A 24161-nucleotide genomic window follows, 5' to 3' on the forward strand; every position below is an offset into this window, starting at 1 on the left:
AGATTCTCTTGGTTAGTTTGCAAACTGAGTTGGGTGGAGCATTGTAACCAGGGGGTAATTTCATGTATACTTCCTCATGTGAGTCTCCATGTAGGAAAGCATTATTTATGTCTAATTGGTGGATGTTCCAATTGTTCATGGCAGCAAGGGCAAGTAGGATTTTTAAAGTATTGAACTTTGCTACTGGTGCAAAAGTTTGGATGTAATCGACACCTTGCTTTTGATTGTAGCCTTTGGCGACTAAGCGTGCTTTGTAGCGTTCTACTTCACCATTGGTTTTGTACTTTATTCTGTATACCCATTTGCACCCAATGACCTTATGACCAGGAGGGAGAATGGTGACAAGCCAAGTTTTGTTCTATTCTAAACAGTAATTTCTGTGTCCATGGCTTTTTGCCAATGGAGGATTTTGGAAGCTTCAGTATAAGTTTGTGGTTCAACTTCCGAGTACACAGCTAGTATGGCAGCTCTGAAGGAGGGTGTTAATTTGTTATATGAGAGGTAATTTGATATGGGGTGTTGGGTGGAAGAAGTGTGACATATGTAGTCATTTAAGTGGGATGGTTTCTTTGAGATGCGCCCTGTTTTAGTGTATAATTTTGAGGGCCTGGTAGCTGGTTTGTTAACTGATGTTGCAGCTAGTTTGGAGTTGTTAATAGGTATAGCAGCTGGTATAATAGTTGGTGTGGCAGCTGGTATGTTAATGTTAACTGGTAGGATGGAAGGATTGAAACAATGATCAATTTCTTCCTGAGATGATTGAGACAAAAAAGGAAAAATGGTCTCATGAAAAATTACATCTCTTGAATGATAAATCTGATTAGTTTGAAGGTCGAGTAGAGTGTATGCCTTCATGCCAGGGGGTATCCAATAAAGATAGAGGCACGACTTCTTGGTGAAAATTTAGTTTTTTTATAAAGAAATTCATATGAACTGAAGCCTTTCAACAGGGCAGATGGAATTCAGTTGATTAAGTATGTACTAGTCTGAATGATATATGACCAATAAACTAAGGGTAGATGAGATTGGAAACAGAGAGCCCTGGCAACATTTAGAATGTGCTGGTGTTTCCTTTCTACCACTGAATTCTGTTGTGGTCTTTCCACACAAGAGTGGTAATGAATGATGCCTTTTGAAGCAAAAAAAGATTGCATGTTCAACTCCTTAGCATTGTCGGAACAGACAGCTTTTATTGTAGTTGAAAATTGAGTGCAAACCATATTAAAAAAGGTAGGACAGTTTGTGCTTCAGATTTTGTTTTGAGCATATATGTCCAAGTAAACCGTGATTTGTCATCAACTATTGTGAGAAAATATTTATATCCCTCTATGCTAGTTATGTGAAAAGGTCCCCATATATCTATGTGGATCAAATCGAAAATTGCTTCAGTAAAATTGTTGTTAGAAACAAAAGGTAGTTTCTTTTGTTTTGCTAAGTGACATACAGAACAATGGTGATTAGGTTGAAAAGAAGAATCAATCTTTTTATTGAATGTATTAGAAATGTACATAGATGGGTGACCAAGGCGTTTATGCCAATGGTCTACATTGTTATGATTAAAAGGAGAATAAGATTGACTGGAATTAACAAGGGGAGAAATCTCTTGATGCAAAACATAAAGTTTCCCTTGTTTTTTAGCTGTCCCAATCACCACATTCTTCGAAGGATCCTGAATAAGACATATTGCAGATTGAAACAAGATCAAGTTAGAGGTATTATTGATATATTCATTGATAGAGAATAGGTTGATCTTGAAATCGGGGACATAAAGCACATTGTGTAAAATGATGGATGAATTGATTTGGACATAACCAATTTTATGAACTGGTATGTTGGTGCCATTAGGTAAAATAACATGCTTTGGAAATGAAATGTTAGAAGAAAAAAAAAAGAAAAACAAGATTCACTATAACAGATGTGGTGTGTGGCACCACTGTCAATTATCCATGAAAGATAAGAGAATTTATTACCAGCCATGTTTGAAGCAGCGGGGGGGAACAACATGTTCAGGCCTAGGGGCTGCTTGGGTTAGTTGCTGGCTGAGGAGAGAAATGAGCTGTTGGCATTGAGTGGAAAGGTCAGTACTGACTTATGTGCCTGGAGTTTCATCAGGAAAGGTGCTAGTGGAAGCTTGATTAGTAGCAGCTTTACCTTTGTCTTGTTTCTTCTTGTCTCCATAACCAGGGGGAAAGCCGTGAATGAAGAAGCATTTGTCCACCAAATGACCAGGTTTGCCACAGTTGGAGCAAGAGGGTCGAGGCTTCTTTGCTTGGGATAGATTGTTCAAAGAAGAAGGATGAATGGAAGAGGCCATTGAAGAAAGATTAGAAGAACCAAGAGTTCTTTGGCGCTCTTCTTGAACAATCATGGCAAACACTCTGGATAGGGTCGGAATTGGTTCATTGAGAAGTATTTGAGCTCGTACAGAGGAATATGATTCATTCAAACCTGTCAAGAACTGGAGGGCCTGGTTTTGATTGTAGTAATCAAGAAGAGTTTTCATTGCACCACAGGTGCAAGTAGTGTTGGGTTGGAACTCTTTGAGTTCATCCCATAAAGATTTCAGTCTGGTAAAATAGGAGGTGACGGATTGATCACCTTGTTGCAGACTTGTGAGTTGATTTTGTAATTGGAAAATTCGGGGTCCATTCCCCTCATTGAATCTTTCAGCAAGGTCATGCCATATATCAGAGGCAAAATCAAAGAACATTATGCTCTGTGATATTTCAGGGGAAACAGAGTGTAATAACCAAGACATCACCATGTTATTGCAACGAATCCAAGAATTGAGAAGAGGATTACCAGAATCTGGGCGGGGTATTGAGCCATCGATAAAACCGGATTTGTTTTTCGCAGCTAGGGCCATAGTGATTGCTCGCTTCCATGATTGATAATTTGCTCCAGTCAGAACGGAAGAAACCAAAATCAACCTAGGGTGATCTCCGACGCTGAGGAAGAAGGGACTGGATAAGTCTTCGTGTGTGGGTCGATCAACTGAGGATTGTGAACGTCGAAGATGAATCGGTGGTGGAGTGGAATCACCAGGAGGAAGATCGCTGGGAAAGCCTATTGGATTGGGAATTTCAGATCCAATATTTGGGCGATTGGGCGGTCTTGTAGTGTGAGTTCTCTGTGTAGCCGTCGATGGAGGTGGATGAGGATTTGCGGCAGAAGGATCATCGGAAATCGGCTCAGAGTGGGAGTTCTCAGTAGGATGAATACCATCTTGTGAACGAGTGGAAGGTCTCGCCATGGAAGCAATGGTGGAGCGATTAACTTCTGATACCATATGAGTAGAATCAATACCAGAGAGAATGCTTTATTCTTGAATAATAGAAAAATTGTTCAGCTTAATACAATACAAAGCTATATATATATAGAGCTGAAGTTAGTTAGGAATCTAACTAATTAACCATTTGGTCTAACTAAACAACTTAAGCTAACAGAATATACAACTAATTCTAAGACTCAAATTATATATAATTACTTTTTTCTCGCTGTATACTTTAATTTTGTTATTTTATGGGTTCTTTCTAGATTATAGAGATTAAATATATATTACACTAGCCATTTCAGCCCTTTAGGATGGTGTGGAGCCTACACAGGTATGCAAAGGTTTTTTTTTTTCTCTATGCCTTGCATCTTTTGCAGCATTTCCAATATTTAGTTTTTTTTTTAAATAAATGAGAATATTGTTGCTCATGTTTCGACTAGGAAAGTCTTTTAGCCAAGCTTTCTAGATTTTGAACTAACGTCATTCCCCTGGAATGGCCACCTTTTCTAGATCACTACTTTTTTCAAGAGAAAAAACTCAACCTTTTGAAACTCAATTTTGGAAAAAAGCAAAACAATGGAAAAGAAAAATAGTAGAGGTTAGATTGGACTTTTCATTTTTGTTTTTTATTTAATATTTTAACTTAATCTGCCATTTGACAGAAGGAGAGTAAAAATTTGTTAACCAAGTGTCTTTCTTCTATTTGTTACACATAGAATCAGTTTGATTTTTATTTTATCTTTTAATGAAGAAAATTAAATGTGGCAAAAATTTAATAGATGGCACCAATCCTCAATGTAAATGTGGCTCGTGATAAAATTTTAAACGTGTAGTACCCAAAATAAATAAAAATCTTAAATAAATATATTAGTACCCAAATAAATAAAGAAAATAAATAAAAACGTGTAGGCTCCTAAATAAATATAGTAGTACCCAAAATAAATAAGAATCTTTAATTTTTTTTCTTCTTCTAAGTTTTTTCCACTAGTGATTTGTTCTTCGAACTTCAAGCATGGGCGATCGATAGTGGACTCAACACTATAGTGGGCAAACATCGATGGAAAATCTAACATCTATCAATCTACCAGACCTAGGAGCGAAGGGAAAGGACGACAGGATGGACGTGGCTTCAGTCTCCGGAGCTGCTAAGTGCAAAAAGGCCTTTGCATGAGGCTATAGAGGTTAACAGCGAGGCTTTCTTCTCTAGGTCGATGGTAGGATTTGTTCTCCAAGCTAGCAATGAGGCTTTCTTCTCGAAGCCGATGGCATGCTTTAATCTGTTGAGGATGGGGAGAACAAATCAACAATGGAGAAATCACAAAAAATAATAAATACGATAAAATGTAAAATCCCGGTTTTGAGGGATTTGTTTCTATTTTTAGTTTATTGGCATTTTTGGTTTTAGTCAAAATTAATATTGTATTTATTGATTAAATCTTGTTTATTGTGTAATATTCTCTGCTGTAAATGTCTCTTTCCGTATATAGAATAAATCTGGAATTATCTTGGAAATATTCTTGTCATTTATTCTTTTTGTCTCGGTTAGGAAAGTCTGGGTATCTTTTGTTCCAGCAGAATCCAGTTCTGTCGAAACAGGTGGATATTTACCTTATTTAGAATTATCTTGTGCATCAAGTAATCAATGGTGAATATTCTTTATTTATGCTTTTGTTTCTCTATAAAAGCTTCTGACCTAGACGATTAGGTTATCACTTCAGAGATTGATTTCATATTTTGTTGAAGTGTCGTTTTCATGTGTAGAGAGCTTTTGTCCTAGAGCTCTTTGTGTTTTGTTTTCTGTTTTTCTTGCATATGTTTGTTGACTGTTTTGCAGGTAAAACTCTCAAGGACACCTTGTTTGAGAGCTTCGGGAGAAGCTTGTAGTGTGAGTCGCTCTTCGGGATGATTAGTGCACGGACCAGAAGTTGAAGGGAGTTCAAGTTTCTGAGTCATTTGGAAGTGTTATTAGGAAGTGTCAAATTGCTGGGATTGCGACAATTTAAAGAGGGAGTCTTTAAGATTGTATAAGTCAATTGGTGATTGTAATTTGAATAATTCTTATCTAATAAACTTCATTCTCTGGGCGTGGCCCCGTGGATTAGTAACAACCTGCAAAGGTTGTTGATACCACGTAAAAATTCGTGTGTCCTTTACTTTTACGTTTCTGATTAAGTAATTCTGTTTACACATATCATACATCTGTTTAAGCATTTCCGCAATCTGTTAAAACGTGTTTTTACATACATCCTTGGTTTAATTATTTGAATTAACCAATTAATTTAATCCAAATAAGAGAATTTCAATTGGTATCAGAGCGGTTCACTAAACTCTTAGTGAGATCTTGTGGTTATTTTTCGTTTGATTTGTTTTGTGTGAAATGTCTTTCTTTGCAGAAGGTAGTTCGGTGTCTCGACCTCCATTGCTAAATGACTCAAACTATCCATATTGGAAAGTTAGGATGAGAGCCTTCATAAAAGCTCAAGATGAGAAAGCATGGAGAGCAATTTTGTCTGGATGGTCACCTCCTACTGAAAAAGGTGAAGATGGAAGCACAATTGTAAAATCTGAACTTATTTGGGATTCAGAAGAAGAAATTGACAGGTTTGTGGACGAATCCGATGAGCAAGTTGACGGTGAACCTGTTCATGACCATGCTGTGGGAACCTCCGGAACATCTGTATCCACAGATCCTGAGTCTGATGACACAGATACTGAACAGACAGAAAAAAGGTTTCCAGGTATTATATCTGATGAGATTCGAAAAGAACCTTCTAGCAGAGTCAAACTGAACCATCCATCAGATTTAATTCTGGGGGATCCTAAAGACAGCATGGTGACACGAAAGAAGTTTAGTAATGTTTCTCGTTTTGCTTGTTTTTTATCCAATTTTGAGCCTAAAAATGTGAAAGAGGCATTAACTGATGCTAATTGGATTGAGGCTATGCAGGAAGAATTGGAGCAATTTTTTAGAAATAAAGTGTGGAATCTTGTGCCCCGTCCACTTGACACAAATATTATTGGTACTAAATGGATCTTTAAAAATAAATCTGATGAATTTGGTACTATCATAAGAAATAAGGCAAGATTGGTGGCACAAGGATACACACAAGTGGAAGGGATAGATTTTGATGAAACATTTGCCCCAGTTGCAAGACTGGAATCTATACGTTTGTTACTCTCTATTGCTTGTTTGATTGGTTTCAGGTTGTTTCAAATGGATGTGAAATCCGCATTCTTGAATGGTGTTTTAAATGAGGAGGTTTATGTTGAACAACCTAAAGGGTTTAAAGACCCTCATGCACCTGACCATGTCTACAAGCTAGACAAAGCTCTTTATGGGCTCAAGCAGGCACCAAGGGCATGGTATGAGAAACTTACAAATTTCTTGGTGTCACATGGGTACAAAAGGGGAGGAGTTGACAAAACATTGTTCATCAAGACTGTTGATTCACATATCATAATTGCTCAAATCTATGTGGATGACATTGTTTTTGGATCTACCTCTGAGTCAGAAGTGAAAAAATTTGTGAAACAAATGAAAGACGAGTTTGAAATGAGTATGGTGGGTGAACTAACGTTTTTTCTAGGTCTGCAGGTAAAGCAAATGGAGGAAGGCACTTTTGTGAGTCAAAGCAAATATGCAAAGAATTTGGTCAAGAAATTTGGTCTTGAAAGCTCAAAATTTGCAAAAACACCAATGAGCACCACAACTAAACTCACAAAAGATGAGAATGGTGTCAAAGTTGATCCTACACTCTATAGGAGTATGATTGGTAGTTTGCTTTATCTCACTGCTAGTAGACCTGACTTGTGTTATAGTGTTGGTGTGTGTGCCAGGTACCAAGGGAATCCAATGGAATCTCATGTGAAGGCTGTGAAAAGAATAATTAGATATGTTCATGGAACAACTGATTATGGGCTTTGGTACACCAAAGAAACTAATCCCACTCTTGTGTGTTTTAGTGATGCAGATTGGGCTGGCAACACCGATGATCGAAAGAGTACTAGTGGGGGATGTTTCTATCTAGGGAACAATTTGGTGTCATGGCACAGCAAAAAACAAAACTCGATCTCCCTCTCCACTGCTGAGGTAGAATACATTGCTGCTGGAAGTTGTTGTGCTCAACTCCTATGGATGAAACAAATGCTGAAAGACTATGGGTTTGATCTTGACACCTTAACTGTTTTTTGTGATAACACAAGTGCTATCAACATTTCAAAAAATTCGGTACAACACTCTAGGACTAAGCACATTGATATTCGACACCATTTCATAAGAGAATTAGTTGAGAATAAAACTCTTGTGCTTGAGTATATTGAAACTGAAAAACAACTTGCAGATATTTTCACCAAGGCCTTGGATTCTGTTAGGTTTGACTTCCTCAGAAAATCCTTGGGAGTTTGTCTTGTTTAAAGTATTGGTTCTTGGTTGCTGGCACGAGCTTAGAATCTGTTCAAACATTTTGAGAATCTGTGTGTATGACTTAGAATAAATTATCCTGTGTTGTATGAATTCCTGATTTGCATGCCTAGAGTAAAATCAAATAGCAATCCCTTCGTAGTATATTTCTGTGAATCAAGCATTGTTTTATGTGACAGTGGTGTTTAGTGTTTCACAATTTCAGGCTCCTATGAATGAATAGAGCTACCTTCCTAGTGTGTGAAAGCCATCTTTGAGTAAGTTGGAACTTTGTAATTCGGAGTTATGAAGAGGATACTCTACCATAAAAAAGGGCTACCACTAGGGTAAGTGTGAGAGCGTCTTCATAGGGTACAAAATTTTGAAAGAGACTTTCTGTCAAATTGGGCAATGTTCCCTTGCTACACTCTCACACACATATGCTTGAAGTTGTGATTCACCGAATTTTTTTTTAAAAAAAAAGGAGGAAAAAGAAAAATTTATAATAAATGTTCACATAGTGTTTGATTCATTTTGAAATATGCTTAGTAGCTGGATTGTGCTTGATTTGTGTTCAAGTATTGCTCAAGAGTTCATCTTCACAAGGTTTTTTATTTTAAGGTTCTCATACACACATGATTCTTTCATTGATTGTTCAGATTGTTTGTCACGTGCCCATAATTCAAGTTGTATTTGTTGTTTAGTTTTATTCTATTACATTTTAAAAAATATATATATATTTAAAAAAAAAAAAGGAAAAGGAAATATGGGGGAATTGTCTTGACCGAATCTTGGTTTTATGAATATTGCTTTTATGAGTTTCTTTTCAATATACCAAGTTATTCAAGTTTTTTTTTATTCTTGGCTTCTCACGTGAATTAATTGAGAATATTGTGTTGCTTAAAGTCTTTGATGTGGTTTCCTTTTTTTGAAATCGTATGGCTAGGGTTTGATCTCTCTTATTGTGTCATGATCTTCACCTTTAAATTCGGTTTCCTTTTGTGTTCCTCTATTGTTGTAATTTTGAAATAAAAAGGGAAAGAACATTGTAAAGAAAGGGAGCAAGGAGATCGTGTGCCATGATGAGGATATTTGGTCTTAATAAGAAATTTTTTTGAAAAAGGAAACATCTCTTCCTTGTCAGATTTGAGCAGTTATTTCAGAGAGATGTGACAGATTTTTGGGCAATTAACCGTCCATTTTGAGTAATGGAAAGATCACATTCGGTTTGGTCCTTTATATAAGGGTTTCTTCCTCTTGTCTCTCTCACACGATTTCTCTAACTCTTCTTCATCTTCTTGGCTGTTATTTCTTGTCTTTGTTTTTTTTGAGTTATAGATACCATGGTGAGGACCAGAGGAGCACACTCAAAGAAAACTCCAACCAATCTCTCGAATCCTTTGTCTGAAACACCTGACAGCACAGCCTTGCCTTCTGCCTCTGCTCTTCCCAAGTCCGTCTCGGCGCCTAGTTCATCTGCGGGGACAAAACCCAAAATGAAGCCGCGTAAGCAGACAACTCCGGTTCTCACGGCGACCCCTTTGGTGTTCCCCGATGTTGATGCTGTTGTCCCTGTGTCGTCACCACCACCTAAAGGGGTGGTGACCGAAAAGGAATCTGTTATTCCTTCTTCCCAGAGCGCTCCAACCAAAAAGACTAGGGCATCCGAAAAAGGGTCTGTCGAACCCTCTCCACCAAAGAAGTCGTCTCTCCCACCGAAGACAAATGCCAAAGGTTTTTTGAAGAGGAAAACGCCCTCCGATTCGACTGTCTCTCCTTTATCCTCGGTCAAGAAACGTCTCAAGGACAACCCACCATCACCGTCCACTTCTGAGGCAGATGAAGAAGAGGAAACAGTGGCTGAAGAATCCACAGAAGATATCCCAGAGAAAGTGGCCTCTGACAAAGAGTTGTCTCAGGAACCTGAAGAATCAGCCACCGACTCTGAGCCAAGGGAAGAGGAAGATGTTGCGTCGTCTGATCCAGATGTGGACACAGTCTCAAGCCCTGTCGCCGCTGTTCCCAGTTCTGTGGTAACAAAACCCTCATCCAAGGGAAAAGGCAAGAAACCCATCTCTCGGTCTGGTACTCCTCTTACTAAGACAGTGGTAAAATTTCAACCTCACTCTTATTCCTTCTGTTATAATGATAATGAACGAGATATGATGTTGTATGCCCATCGTAAGTTCCTTCCCGAGAGGAATTTTGTTCTTAGTGATCATAGGTCCTTCGGAGTTCTCATCTTGCTTCAAACCCGTGAGTGGGTTGGGTCCCTGGTGAAGCTTTCTGGCTATGTGGAGCGTGTTGTGAAGGAGTTTTATGCCAATCTTACCCATGATGTGCTTGATCCAAAGTCCCCTCACTTCGAAAAGGTTTATGTCCGCGGACAATGGTACTCCTTCGCTCCTAAAGATATTGCAATCGCACTCCAAATTCTGATTGCAACTGTTGAAGACCAAGCTGCTGAAACACTTGATCGCGATGAAGTGTTGTCCGAGCTCGTGGGACAACGAATGCAGTGGTCCCCCAACACTGTTCTGCTGGTCACCAACCTGACAAATATGTATGCTGTGCTCCACAAGTTTGCCACTTCAAACTGGAAGCCTACATCTCACACTAACACCATTTCTTTTGACCTGGCCGCATTCCTCTATAAAGTTGGCTCAGGCATAGAAGTTGATCTGGCGAAACACATTTTTGATCAAATTGTTGGTTTCCGCAGGGGTAATCGTAAGTCTCTTAATTTGCCCTTTCCCCATCTCATTTATAAAATTCTTAGCATGCAGAATAATGACATCAAATTGGAGACCGAAGACTTGGTCCTAGCCACTACTGCCGTTTCATTCCGATCAGGTGGCCCTTTAAATGAGACTGGCGAAGCACCAAGCGCCAAGAAAGTGAAGCCTCAGTCCCTCAATTTCGTATCTGAGGACCTGCCCCCTGATTCTGTCCCAACAGTTTCACCTGCTGTGGCTACAGAATTGGCGTTCCTTCGTTCTAGTATGGCTGATCTTCACACAAAGTTTGCTATCATCCAGCAGTCCATTCAAGACCTACTGATGCTTGCCACCCGTGCTTCAAATTCTTGACCACTGTTTTTATTTTATTTGTTTATTTTTCCATACAACATTGGTTTTTTGGGGTCTTTTATATTTTTCTTTGGTACTTTGATAGCCAAATAGGTGGAGAAGCACTCCTGTTTATTTTTTATTATGTTTTTGTGAACATCAAACTCTGGACCCTCTACTTTTTGAGGGGGAGTTTTTATGATTACTTGTTTTTGATTACTTGTGCTTACTTGTGCTTTTTCGCAGGGGGAGTTTTATTTGGTAATCACTAACTTGTTTTTCTTGCAGGAGTGTTATATTAATTTTGCCTTCCAAAGTGCCAAAGGGGGAGATTGTAAAATCCCGGTTTTGAGGGATTTGTTTCTATTTTTAGTTTATTGGCATTTTTGGTTTTAGTCAAAATTAATATTGTATTTATTGATTAAATCCTGTTTATTGTGTAATATTCTCTGCTGTAAATGTCTCTTTCCGTATATAGAATAAATATGGAATTATCTTGGAAATATTCTTGTCATTTATTCTTTTTGTCTCGGTTAGGAAAGTCTGGGTATCTTTTGTTCCAGCAGAATCCGGTTCTGTCGAAATAGGTGGATATTTACCTTATTTAGAATTATCTTGTGCATTAAGTAATCAATGGTGAATATTCTTTATTTATGCTTTTGTTTCTCTATAAAAGCTTCTGACCTAGACGATTAGGTTATCACTTCAGAGATTGATTTCATATTTTGTTGAAGTGTCGTTTTCATGTGTAGAGAGCTTTTGTCCTAGAGCTCTTTGTGTTTTGTTTTCTGTTTTTCTTGCATATGTTTGTTAACTGTTTTGCAGGTAAAACTCTCAAGGACACCTTGTTTGAGAGCTTCGGGAGAAGCTTGTAGTGTGAGTCACTCTTCGGGATGATTAGTGCACGGACTAGAAGTTGAAGGGAGTTCAAGTTTCTGAGTCATTTGGAAGTGTTATTAGGAAGTGTCAAATTGCTGGGATTGCGACAATTTAAAGAGGGAGTCTTTAAGATTGTATAAGTCAATTGGTGATTGTAATTTGAATAATTCTTATCTAATAAGCTTCATTCTCTAGGCGTGGCCCCGTGGATTAGTAACAACCTGCAAAGGTTGTTGATACCACGTAAAAATTCGTGTGTCCTTTATTTTTACGTTTCTGATTAACTAATTCTGTTTACACATATCATACATCTGTTTAAGCATTTCCGCAATCGGTTAAAACGTGTTTTTACATACATCCTTGGTTTAATTATTTGAATTAACCAATTAATTTAATCCAAATAAGAGAATTTCATAAAATAGACAAACAAAGTAGAGAGAACTCAACACAAAAGCTTGTATAAGACATAGATCTTTGTCGAAATTCTTTATTCCAAACAACTAGAGAGGATTCCTTGAGGTTTCTTTGAAGATGGAATGAGAATTGGGATACAACAAACCTTGTGATGGGTGTCGTATGTCGTATCAAATTTAAATATATTTTATAAATCACTTATACCAGCTACTTCAGTATAACGGTAAATAAAGGTCAAACCCACGAGGAGTATGGTCAAATTATTATTCAAAATAGGAACTAAACAAAAATTAGATATGGGTTTTAATTTTAAAAACTAAAAACATAAAATAAGATAATGATCAAGGATTGTATAACTAAGGATAAAAAGATATTAAAGAAATAGCCAAAAATTACTCTCCATCTTCGACAATTAATCTATCAACAATGACATATAATATTCACTATTCTCAATTAAACTATTAACCCCGCAGATAACACTTAATCAGTCAATTATCCCAGTTTCACTATTATAATTAATTAAAGTTAAGCACTCTTAATTAATCCTCTTTACCCAGCAATAAACACATTAATCATGCGATCTATTTAACCTAGTAAAAGCATTACATTTTATGGAAACAAGTTATTCTAGGCAACAAATTCATTAAAAGTATGCAATTCATTTAACCATAAGTTCTATTTTTCATTACAATCAAGATACCCGTCACAATATCCTAATTGTAATTTATCACTCTACTTAGAATCCTAAACTATTAGGTGAATAGCAACCTAAGATGATAGTAGAACAATGCAAAATCCTAATTAGTGGTCGTCTAAATAAGATTTTACAAGATCCATGACATTCAAGTAGAAAAATAGAAGCAATTTAACATAAGGGGATAAAATGAATAAAATTCATCAATGCATTAAAGATCTCATGTCTAGGATTTTGAAATAACCCTCAACTATAAAGAAAACTACTCCATGATCACATTCATATTCACAAACATAAATATTCAATGAAAATAAAAGAGTTCTGAGAAAGAAAAAAAAACTAGATTGAAGAATGTATATGCTGATGTCTTTTCTCCTCCTCTGCTGCTCTAGCCTCTAAAATTCGCAATCCAAAGTTGTATTGAAAGTTAACCCTAATCTCTTTTATAACCCATTAAAAATTACATTTCAAAATCAAAATTTTAAGAGAAATTTTATCGTAGACCGCAGCCACGGGACATTTTTGGGCCAACTACGCTCAGCGGCCGCGACTAATAGATTATGGTGGTCGCGCCCACTAGTCTCTGACTCCCAGGTCGCGACTAGTGAATCCTGGTGGTTGCGGCCACTACCCAAAATCTACTTGCGTGCTTTCACTACTACAAAATTGACATGGGACGATGGTTTTAAACCGTCGTATGGACTCTCATACGTCGGTTCTAGTACCGTCGTCCCATGCAATGTCATGCCATGTAATGCATGAAACGACGGTTTAAATAAAAGCATCATCTCCTACCGTACACGAGACGATGGTTCCTATACAAACGTTGTCTCTTGTGGTACATGAGACAACAGTTTATGTGCAAGCATCATCCACTGCAGTAAATGAGACGACAGTTCCTACTCAAGCGTCATCTTTCTGCAGTACATGAGATGACAATTTATGTACAAGCATCGTCCCTTGTAATACATAAGACAACAATTTTGTGGAGACCGACGTCCCATGTAGAATATGGGAATTTTTTCATTTCTTTATTTTCAACTACTATATTCATTTATAATTTCTTGTGTAATTAGAACATGGTTCAGACAGAATCAATAGGCAAACAAAATAATCAATAGAACTCAGTATGTTCCAGATTTAAAAATTACAAGAACAAAATATGCACTTGTAATAACTATGTAAGGATAATTAAAAACTACAATTAATATATTTTTTAATTATGATTTCAAAAGTTACTCTAGCTATGACTCATCCGCTTTGAATTTCAACTAGGTACCTGTAAAGTTTTTGTATAAAGGTGCTCTGAAGTTTCCGTTTTGAGTGGTTCACCTAAAGCACATCAAGCACAAACCAAAGAGTGTCAATGAAGGGTAAGATACGAAAGAAGACAAAGGAGGGAATTACGCTTACCAGAAAATGCATTGTAGCTTTTGGCACTAGATCTTGAATATTCTTTCTGACAATGTCATAGTATGATCGGATGAGTAATTTGGTTTCAAAAATTTCGACTGTTTCATTCTCTGTAGCTTCAAGTGGCCTTAACATGGATGGGGGCTGATACCAAATAAGACAATAAGAAGGAAAATGACTACTGTTAGAAAATGATACAGATATAAGACTAGTAACAAATCACATATACAAAATTAACGGCTGTAAGGCATATATAGTTACCTCAATCAATTGGATTGTAGAAGGCATCTGACCAGAATCATCAGGCTCGCCTAAGGTTCTGCTGTTAGATGGATTCCCTCCAGACGATCCCCTGGTCCCAAATATAGATGAAATACCCCAAGTCCTTGTTGATGTGTTTACTCCTATATTGCAACATACGAAATTTAAAGCTCATTTAACTAGTGACACTGGAGTTCTTGTTGATGGAACATTAGAATTTACCAGATGATGTAGGTTTCTCATTGTTCATTGAAGACCGACTTCCCTGCCAAACAAAAATTCACAATCTTCAGAGCATATCTTCAAACAAAATAGGCAGGATTACTACATTTGAAAAAAGTTAAGAGCACTTCAGCATTAAACTCCATCCATTCTATATGACAAACGTCAAACAGATAGTTGACCCTAAATATTTTAAGATAAGTTTTAGATAGTTTATACTTAATGACTTTATGAGACATATAAATAAATGTATACTTCATTCATCCATTTAAATCTCACATCAAAATTGTTTAAAATAAATAGATAAAGTCATTATTTTTTATAAAAAGAAAACTCGGGAGCTAACATAATTCAATCTTAGAACTGTTAACGACGCCTAATTCCGTATTTCCTTCTCCCTTCCAACCAAACTAAAATTCTTAAATTTGATTAAATATTAAGATATAATTGAATTTTAAGACTTTGTTCAGAACTTGGATTCTGGCAAGGAAAAATTTTGTGAGGGAGAAGTCTAGTAAAAAGAAAGAGAGAAAAGTTTTCCTAAAGTTTTATAGCTTTTTTTTTTTGCAATTTTTCTCTTTTCTAATAGATTAACAAAAGTTTTCAACACTATAAATTACATCAATTCCATTCTCACTTTTCCTATAAAAAATACTCTCTAATTGTTTTTTGAATCCAAAAAAAAAATTTATTTTCTTGCTACAATTCAAGTTCCAAACATAGGGTAAAAGTGGCTATACAGTGATTCACAAATAGCAACTAGGAAATAAGACCCAGCCAGACAGTATTACAATACCACTCCTTTGTTTCCCTCTTTTCTCTATCATTGCCAGTTTCTAGGTCGTTTCCATTTTCTACAGAGTTGGAGAACGCACCTGGGTTAGTAAAGCTCCATTCATAAGAGACCTAGCAATAACAGCTCGAGAATTCTGGCTTTTCTCTATTGGCTTTTCAACATCTGCAATGCCCTGATACATATAAAGCACAGTTAAATGTATTCAGTGCAGCTTTTGATTATCTAGTCAAATTTAAAAAGTTAATGTATAATTGGGGTATTCAAGATGCAATCAGCCTAAATCTTCTGGTATGAGTTCAAAGAGCTCAACATATTTCAGAGTTAGATGAGATTAACGTTCAATTCTGACTAATCACATCGTGCCAGAAAAACAAAAACAATACAAGTAGAAACAAGTGTTGTAGAAATAAAATTAAGTGTGTCAAAAAGCTATTAAGCATGCAGCAAACATCCTTATTAAAAAATTTATATCAATTCAAATCTAGAGATGAATTTTTAGAGCTGGCTCCTAAAGATAGTATAAGGGGAACAATTCTGCTATTGAATCTCATTATAAGATTCAGAAAATCCCTTACAACAAGGGATAAACACGGAAACAAGAACCTTGCAGCTAATACAGATACCAGATTCAGCAAATCCTATTGAAAAAAAAAACACACACACACACACAACAAGAGACTATGACTTTGAATCGTTATATCAGAGATTGCTAGTCCCAAGGAAGAGGTTGAAAAGCTCAAGAACTTATTTTGATCTTTAAAGAAACCTCGTGCCTCTTGCTTCCTTCCTCACTGAGGTGAGTATCATATATCCATGTCTTGAGCATCTCAAACAAATGTCTCTTATGCTTGAGTGATTGATTCCAGAGCTAATGATCTCATGACCAACCTCAAATTATTTCTACACATATGTCCAAGAAACCAAAATATCAAGGTTGAAAACAACCTCAAATTATTTCTACACATATGTCCAATAGCCTCCATAGCTGGAAGGGCACAGTATCTCTAACCCCTTCTCTACCCTTGAAAACAATGTTACATGTCCCAAGATTATCTATCAATCTATTATCTATTCATCAACTCACCAAAAACTTGAGTTGTCATTTTCTTTTTTTATTGTGTGTTTCTGGACCATATTACAGAAGGTGATAAAATGTGCTAAGGACAATGATGAACCCTACTATTTTGAGACTTGTAGTGACAATGTCGACCAACTATCTCTATCTGACCTCTATCTCTCCTTTCATAAAAGCTCTCATCACACACTGATCAAATCTAATTCCATCATCTTAAAAAAAAAAATGTACTTTTTAAAAATGTAAATCTAATGCCTTACATTGTGAAGTTTCCAAAAAAAAAAAAAACAGAGCTTCCTTTCCATTCAGCAATAGAAAATATTCTTGTCATTTCGATCAGATTCACGCTAAGTGGGGTGCGTCTCGTGTCTATACTCTCTACATATCTGAGGCAAATTGGTTCATTTCTTTTATTGATGATTGTTTCCAAATGACTTGGTTATTTCTAATGAAAGATAATTCTCATGTGAGGTAATATCTCTCACCTTCAACAACAATATGATATGACACAGTTTGGGGTTCAGATAAAAATGGTTTGTTTTGATAATGTGAGATTTTTTTAACAAAGCCTGTAAACCTCTCTTTGTTATTGTAATAAGACCAGTCTTCAGAATTCAACTAATCCCCCCCATTTGTGGCCAAAGGAAACTTATTTGATAAGCTATGAAAATTATATAATTTTCACTAAAGTGGTAGGGCAGGGGAACCTGTTGTGATCTCAATTGCTCCAAAGCAAGCTCAACAGCTTTGCTGCCACCTAGGAAATTTGGATGCGAAGAATTTATATAATGCATCTGAAAAAAAAAGGGTTGGTCAATCAGCTTAAAACCAGAAAAGCAGTTGGATTTGTAATGATATACAATATTAAGAATCCTGCATCTATGACATGTTCCAAATAGATAAATCAGAATGAAACCAATGAAGAATTGTTACTTATGTAATGCGCAAAAACCAAAGGAACCATCAACTTTCTTTCTAATAGTTCTAAATTTTTTAGAAAAATAGTAACACCAAAACATCTTAATCTCAATACTAAAATATACACTAGATTGCCTATGAAATGAGAGAACTACCTCCATCTCTATAAGATGTCCTATCATTCTCTCAGCAGGCTTTACACCTTCACGTAAAAACTTTACCACAATTTCATCCATGCACCTTCTCAATTTTGGAAACCTTTGCAAGTCAGTTACTTCACAAGCACGACTAATCTGTAACAAAACAATTAGCTTCATGTTCATATCTAAATCTTCCATAGCATTACATTATAAAAAGCATCTCACCTTCATCAGTTCATCATAAACATAACAGACACACTGAAGACTAGGGTCCAACAACTGAGCAATCTGCCTTCTAACCAAAACTCTAAATGGGACCTGAGATGTGGAAAAAGTAGGAAGTTATTTTTTGTCCTCCATGTCTTTGGAAGGCGGAAAAACTAAGAAGTTACCATCCCAACATATTTTTCATAAAGGAAGATGCATGATAGGGACAACAATACAGCATATGCCATTATCATCATCTCACCTCTGGAACGATTAATGCATTTCTAGCACCAGTAGCATTTTGAATAGCTATTCGAATATCATCATCATTTAGACCCTCACAAGGATCGACTTCCTGCAATTACTTATAGCCAAACTGCTTGTTAATACAGTAACACCTTATTTTTAATCATTTATCTTCGCACCATATAAATCAGTACCATAAACATAATAAGAGATGCTTTCATGGCAGGGGCCCATTAACTGAAGTAAAAGAAACAATGACTACCTTAATGAGATTGTGGTTCAAACTTATTAGTTCTAAAATTAAAATGTATGCAGCATATATAACAAGCAACATAAAAACAAAAGACAAAGTTGTTTTAAAGTTGAAGGTGTACCTCCAAGCTCTTTACAAAAATTGACTGAAATATATAATGGATCCTGGCTCCACCTGACAATTCTTTAGTTGATATTTCCTGACTACTTCCATCCACCATAGCATAAAAATCTGTTAAATAAATAAAACAGGATCAGAAATGACTAAAAGAGTCCAGTGAAAAATAGTAATGAACTAATAGAGACCACCAGATCATTAAGTTTTTCATTTAAAAAATAACATAAAAGATCGTACTTGGAGTCCAGTGCAAATTCTACAGATTACAAAAATGACTTAACAAAAAAAAAACCTAAATTTTGAGCAAGATAACGGGATATTGAAATTCACCTTCACAATATTTTGACAAAATGTTCAACAAAACTACTCCTTTTTCCACCTGGTTGATATACAGGACAAGGTAGCAAAATAAACTCAAATAAATAATTGTCGCGGTAGTGAGACAAGCAAAGCGACGAGTTTTCAGGAGCAAACAAATAAATAATAATCAACAAATAGATGATGGACAAACTTTTACACGCATCTAAGAAAAAAAATTGCCAATGTTTCTCAATTTGAAGTTCAAATGATAGTTTTCAGAATTTAGACATGTATAATTCCATATTACAATTGCATATTTAAAAGCAAGCATTATTCAAGATCCAAACAAATATGACATGCCAACCATATGCAGAAAGCCAGAAACACCTAGTCTTATCACCCAATAGCATAACAGAATATAATTCATATGATTACAGTACAACTTACATTAGCCTCTACAACATTTCCGTATGTCTGAAGTTCTTTAACAATAGCATTCATTTCTGAGTTCAGCTCAGACTTCAAACTTGGGAGAGCCATTCTAATATGTTGTTCCAAAATCTGGCATGTGAACATCATTGGCAACAATTAAAAAGAAAATAGGAGTAAGTGAATTGTACTGAAATGAGACACAAAAGCACGTAAAACTTGAAATTTACTTAATCCATTTATAGGAATCAAGTAGTACAACACAAAAATGCAACTGAAATGTATATTTTCTTTTCCTCCATAATAATAATTAATATAAACTTGACAAGTCATAATTCAACAAAGTAAATAAGTGGTAGCTCAGCTTTGATTCAAACAACTACTTGAGCAAAGTTGTTATCTGGTTTGCTTAATCTTGAAAAGATACATGACTAAAGTAGAGATATTTTTAATATGATTCTTTCCTCTTCCACAAGCCAATTTTATCTGCAGTTACCAAATTTCAATTCCTTCCAAATAAAAATATAGAACTAAGTTTTGATGTCTCTGCCTAAAAATGTAAAGTTCTAAAATAACACTTCAATATTGAGAAGAAAACAAAATAGGAGCACATGTATTTAAATTCCCTTTTCAATATAAATGCTTCATTAATATTAAATGTGCAGCGCTAACTAGATCAAATCCCATATCACATACATGAAAGAATGACTACAAAATAAAAAAAATTAGTACAATGATAATGAAAAAATCAATTGTACGTGTAAAACTAGTATCATTTTGTTTCTATTAACCTGGTTATAGCTATACAAGTCATCAGTATATGAAAATATAAGATTGCACACTACAATCCATTTCACTAAGGGATTTTAACAAAAAAATTATGTGCAACAGACAAAACACAGAAAAAGAATATTATGAGCATCAAGATAACTACTCAAACACATTATGAAAGGGAATGCTACAAAAGGAGAAGAGCATAGAAGATTAAATATAGCAAATATACCTCCCATAATTGAGCATGTGCACCCATTACACCACCAATAAGGGTTGAAGAGAGAGCATACCGTGTATGTATATCCATGGAATAGATCTGAAATCAATGAATATAACAAATAGATATGCCCTCTAAGCATAAGCCAATGCTTCTATATATACTTTACACCAAATAATATACACATCAAAGCTCATAAAAGGAGGCAATTCTCTCAGAAGTGCCCTGGTTTTGAAGAAGAAGCTATTAGGAGCGAAGAGGCCAGCACAGGTGAAGTCATTCAGATATCCCTTATTTCACAAATTATTGAGAAGGATTCAAAATGTATACATATAGAAATATAGATAGAGAATGAGAAAAAAAATAGAGCTACTACGCAGAGAAAGAAGAGAATACCCAAATGGCTAGTAAGCATAAATTTGTCTAAAATAATAAGCCAAAACCAAATATCTCACATTCTTTCTCAAGCTAAATATATATATATCAAAATAAATAGGGTCCTAGATTTGTAGCTTTAAAAAGAGTTAATATATGCAATTCTGGCTCCACAAGATTCAGTGACAGTAATATATACTAAAGAAGAAAAGGAAACAAAAGAAAGAACTTACAAGAAGAAGAAGAAAGTCGTTCTTGACATTGGTGAGCACCTCCAGCGACATTTCAGTCCAATTTCCATAGGGGTTTTTCTTATCTTGAGCTCACAAACCCAACCATTCCCTTGAATTCTTGTTTCGAAGACGGTGGAGGCCAGAAAAATCCTCCAAACTCACATCGGCGACAGAACTTCGGGGGGCCAGTTGCGACGGATGCCGACGAGTGGGGTGGCAAACTTCACGGGTTGGGGGTTTTGGGGGCCAAGGAAGCTTGTGGTGGGGTGCGTGTCATTGGGTGGTTGCTGGAGATGGCTCATTTGGTCTGGCCGACTGAGATGCGAGAGAAGAAAAGAAAGAGTGGTGGTATCGGGCTGGGAAGAAGATGAGAGAGAAGGGGCTAATACAATTTTAGGATTCTAGTATTATAATTTTTAACTCCTTTTTCTTATTCAATTAAATAAAATCTGATATTTAATATATTAATTCATTTATTTATCAATTATTTTATTAGTTACTCTATTTTGTTAATTTAGCACTTAATTACTAAAGTATTTTTTTTTTAAGTTAAACAAATATTTATCTAAATCTGCCACAAAAAATATTTATCTAAATCATTTTTAAATCCCAAAAAATAATTAGATGACATTTTAAACCAATTTATCATAATTAGTTAATAAAATAATATTTTTATTGAAATTAAAACATTTTATATCATAAATGATATAATAATTGAGCAATCATATTTTTATTTTAAATCTCACAATTTAAAATGTAAAATATTCAAATCATAATAAATTCTATTTAAAAAAAAAAAAAAAGAGTTCTTATTATTTATTTCTCAATAAATAATATGAATTAAAAAAATAAAACTCTTTAAATTCTAATTATTTTTTATTTTTAAATTTTAATATCATTTATTAATTATTCCAAAAAATAATGCACAACTTGGGACATAAAAATCTATTTATCATCCCAATATATAATTAAATCAAAAGTGATTTAATTTTCATAACTTTCCCAATTAAATTATTTTTTCAATAAAATATTATTTTTTTCCGTAAAATTCTTAATGTAGAATTTGTGGGATGTTACAATTTTGCACTCCTATTATAAAAAATAATTTTACATATCACAACTCTAAAAATTCTCTTAAAACTTATAATATAATGATAGAATTTATTATGACTAAATATATTTTTAATCACAATAAATTACATTTTGTGTTACTAATACTTTTCATCATAGATTCTTTTAGTAATAACATAATGTTGATGAAGTTTTTTTAGTTACAATGTTTATATTTTTTAGTCGCAAAATGTATTGTGACTAAAAATAATTTGTTTTTGTGATGATAAATATTTCAAATATTTTAATTTATATAAATTTTCAATTAAAATAAAAAATAATTTTACTTATACTATTATCACTAACAATTCCTAAATACTATATATACGTTTTGGTGACCTACCTTATGACAAATTGGACATAAAAATATAATAACCAATTGAATTTGCAATTAATATTATAAATTATTAAAAAATAGAAAATTATTTGAATAATTTATTTATATAACTAATAGCTATTCTATGTTTCAAATTATTAATTTAACATTTTTTATGAATATATTTATTTAATATATTAAATTATATTAACAAAATACAAATTTATGAATACTTGATTAAAAAAAATTGTATTTGGATGAGACAACAGTTTTCGTAGAAATGTTGTCTCATGTTAAAAGTAGACATGTTATGACAGTCTCACTAAAACTATTGTCTCATGCAAGTTTTAATTTGCATGACACAACAGTTCAAGAGATAATGTCGTGTCATGTCTATTTTTGACACAAGACGACTGTTCTATGAAAACTGTTGTCTCTCGTGTGTTGCCTAAGTATAGTTTTCTAGTAGTGTTTTTGTTCGTAATCTTCAACTTTAAGCTTGAACCTTGGGTTTAGGGACTTCTAAAACACTTCAAACTTGTCCCAAACTTTATTTTATCAGGTCCTACCACTGCACATCCATTCCTAACCACAAAAATACATCAAATTCATCAATAATACCTTATAAAATATTTTATAGTTTAAAAATCAAAGGCTCGTAAAACAAAGCTAAGAACACCTAATAACACTTGAAATTAACATTATCTAAATGTGAAAGGATAACAAATATAATATCCAAAATGTCCATATCAAATTCCCCCACACTTAGACTTGATAGTCACTTAGCAAAATAACAAATAAAAACTAAAAACTAAACGGTAGCGTCTCAGAATTTTACTTAGCTAGATAGTAGTAGTATAGTAGTAGCTTGTAGTATTTTAGTTTTTGTGGTTATTGGTTCGAGCCGGGATTTAGTTGGAAACTCATAGAAATAGTTATGGATTTTATAAGTTTAACCTATAGTTTAAAAATATTAATTATAACATAAGGTTTGATTAATATAGCTTGTCCTAGAAATATTATTTATTATAACCTAAGGTATAGATAGTACTAATAAGAACATGACACTTGTCACAAGCATGTTTATTGAGGATTTAAGCTGTTATCCCCAAAATTTCATTCAATGACGTGGCAATCGGATGGACAAGTGGCAATGCATGGTCAGTAAATGACACATTAATGGTCAATAAATGTGTTGACTAAAGAAGTGTAAAGGTTGGATGTTGACTTGCGAAGTTGTGATACTACTGGACAGGAAATAGATTTAGCTGGTCAGGGGGAGATTTACCATGCCCGACCAGTGGTGTGATGAGTCATCCTCGACCAGAGATGTGTCATGCTCGACCAGTGGTGTGATGAGCCATGCCCGACCAGAGATGTGTCATGCTCGACCAGAGATGTGCCATGCCCGACCAGAGTGTTCCATGCCGACTAGAGGTATGCTAGAGGTGTGGTTTGCCTATGCCGACCAAAGATGTGCCATGCCCGACTAGAGATGTGTCATGCCCGACCAGAGATGTGACATGCCCGACCAGAGTGTTCCATGCCGACCAAAGGTGTGCTAGAGGTGTGCTTTGCCTATGCCGACCAGAGATGTGTCATGCCCGACCAGTGGTGTGATGAGTCATGCCTGACCAGAGATATGTCATGCCCGACCAGAGGTGTGTCATGCCCGACCAAAGATGTGACATGCCCGACTAGAGTGTTCCATGCCGACCAAAGGTGTGCTTTGGCTATGCCGACCAGTGGTGTGATGAGTCATGCCTGACCAGAGATGTGTCATGCCCGACCAGAGATGTGCCATGCCCGACCAGAGTGTTCCATGCCGACCAAATGTGTGCTAAAGGTGTGCTTTGCCTATGTCAACCAGAGGTGTGCTAGAGGTGTGCTTTGCCTATGTCGACGAGAGGTGTGCTAGAGGTGTGCTAGAGGTGTTGTCTTGGCCGATAAGTTACTTCGGGGATGGAGTTGGTTCTAAGAAGTTGCCATTTACATAACTCAGTAGCAGCTTCAACCCGAGTCGTTCGCAAC

At 35.4% G+C, this 24161-nt stretch overlaps 1 protein-coding gene across 4 annotated transcripts; it reads right to left on the minus strand.

Annotated features, from left to right (window-relative positions):
- Nucleotides 1-4066: 4066 nt before the first annotated feature.
- On the minus strand, nucleotides 4067-21109 carry LOC133818983 (dynamin-related protein 3A-like). 4 transcript variants are annotated; one of them, XM_062252121.1, is made up of 15 exons: nucleotides 20705-21109; nucleotides 20109-20195; nucleotides 19124-19237; nucleotides 18707-18755; nucleotides 18381-18490; nucleotides 18023-18115; nucleotides 17779-17871; nucleotides 17569-17706; nucleotides 17203-17289; nucleotides 15500-15592; nucleotides 14625-14667; nucleotides 14403-14545; nucleotides 14142-14285; nucleotides 14008-14060; nucleotides 4067-4551 (listed from the first exon to the last, which is right to left on the minus strand). In XM_062252121.1, exons 1-15 carry the CDS (start codon nucleotides 20753-20755, stop codon nucleotides 4404-4406), a joined length of 1446 nt encoding a protein of 481 aa, XP_062108105.1. In that variant the 5' UTR covers nucleotides 20756-21109; the 3' UTR covers nucleotides 4067-4403. The 4 variants fall into 4 exon arrangements, with proteins under 4 accessions (XP_062108105.1, XP_062108106.1, XP_062108107.1 ...); XM_062252122.1 differs by having other exon boundaries at nucleotides 20109-20386; XM_062252124.1 differs by lacking the exon at nucleotides 4067-4551 and adding an exon at nucleotides 12984-13646.
- Nucleotides 21110-24161: the final 3052 nt, after the last annotated feature.

Source organism: Humulus lupulus, chromosome 2, assembly GCF_963169125.1.
Source record: "Humulus lupulus chromosome 2, drHumLupu1.1, whole genome shotgun sequence".
NCBI classification, from domain to species: Eukaryota; Viridiplantae; Streptophyta; class Magnoliopsida; order Rosales; family Cannabaceae; genus Humulus; species Humulus lupulus.

Excerpts from the sequence above, each read along its gene's own strand:
- LOC133818983 (XM_062252121.1), bottom strand. The coding sequence starts at position 20,755 with ATGTCGCTGGAGGTGCTCACCAATGTCAAGAACGACTTTCTTCTTCTT. Across the intron at positions 17,290-17,568 it reads GACATCTTATAGAGATGGAG|ATGCATTATATAAATTCTTC; the intron begins GTAGTTCTCTCA and ends TTTTTTTTTCAG. Across the intron at positions 14,546-14,624 it reads TGAGAAACCTACATCATCTG|GAGTAAACACATCAACAAGG; the intron begins GTAAATTCTAAT and ends GTTGCAATATAG.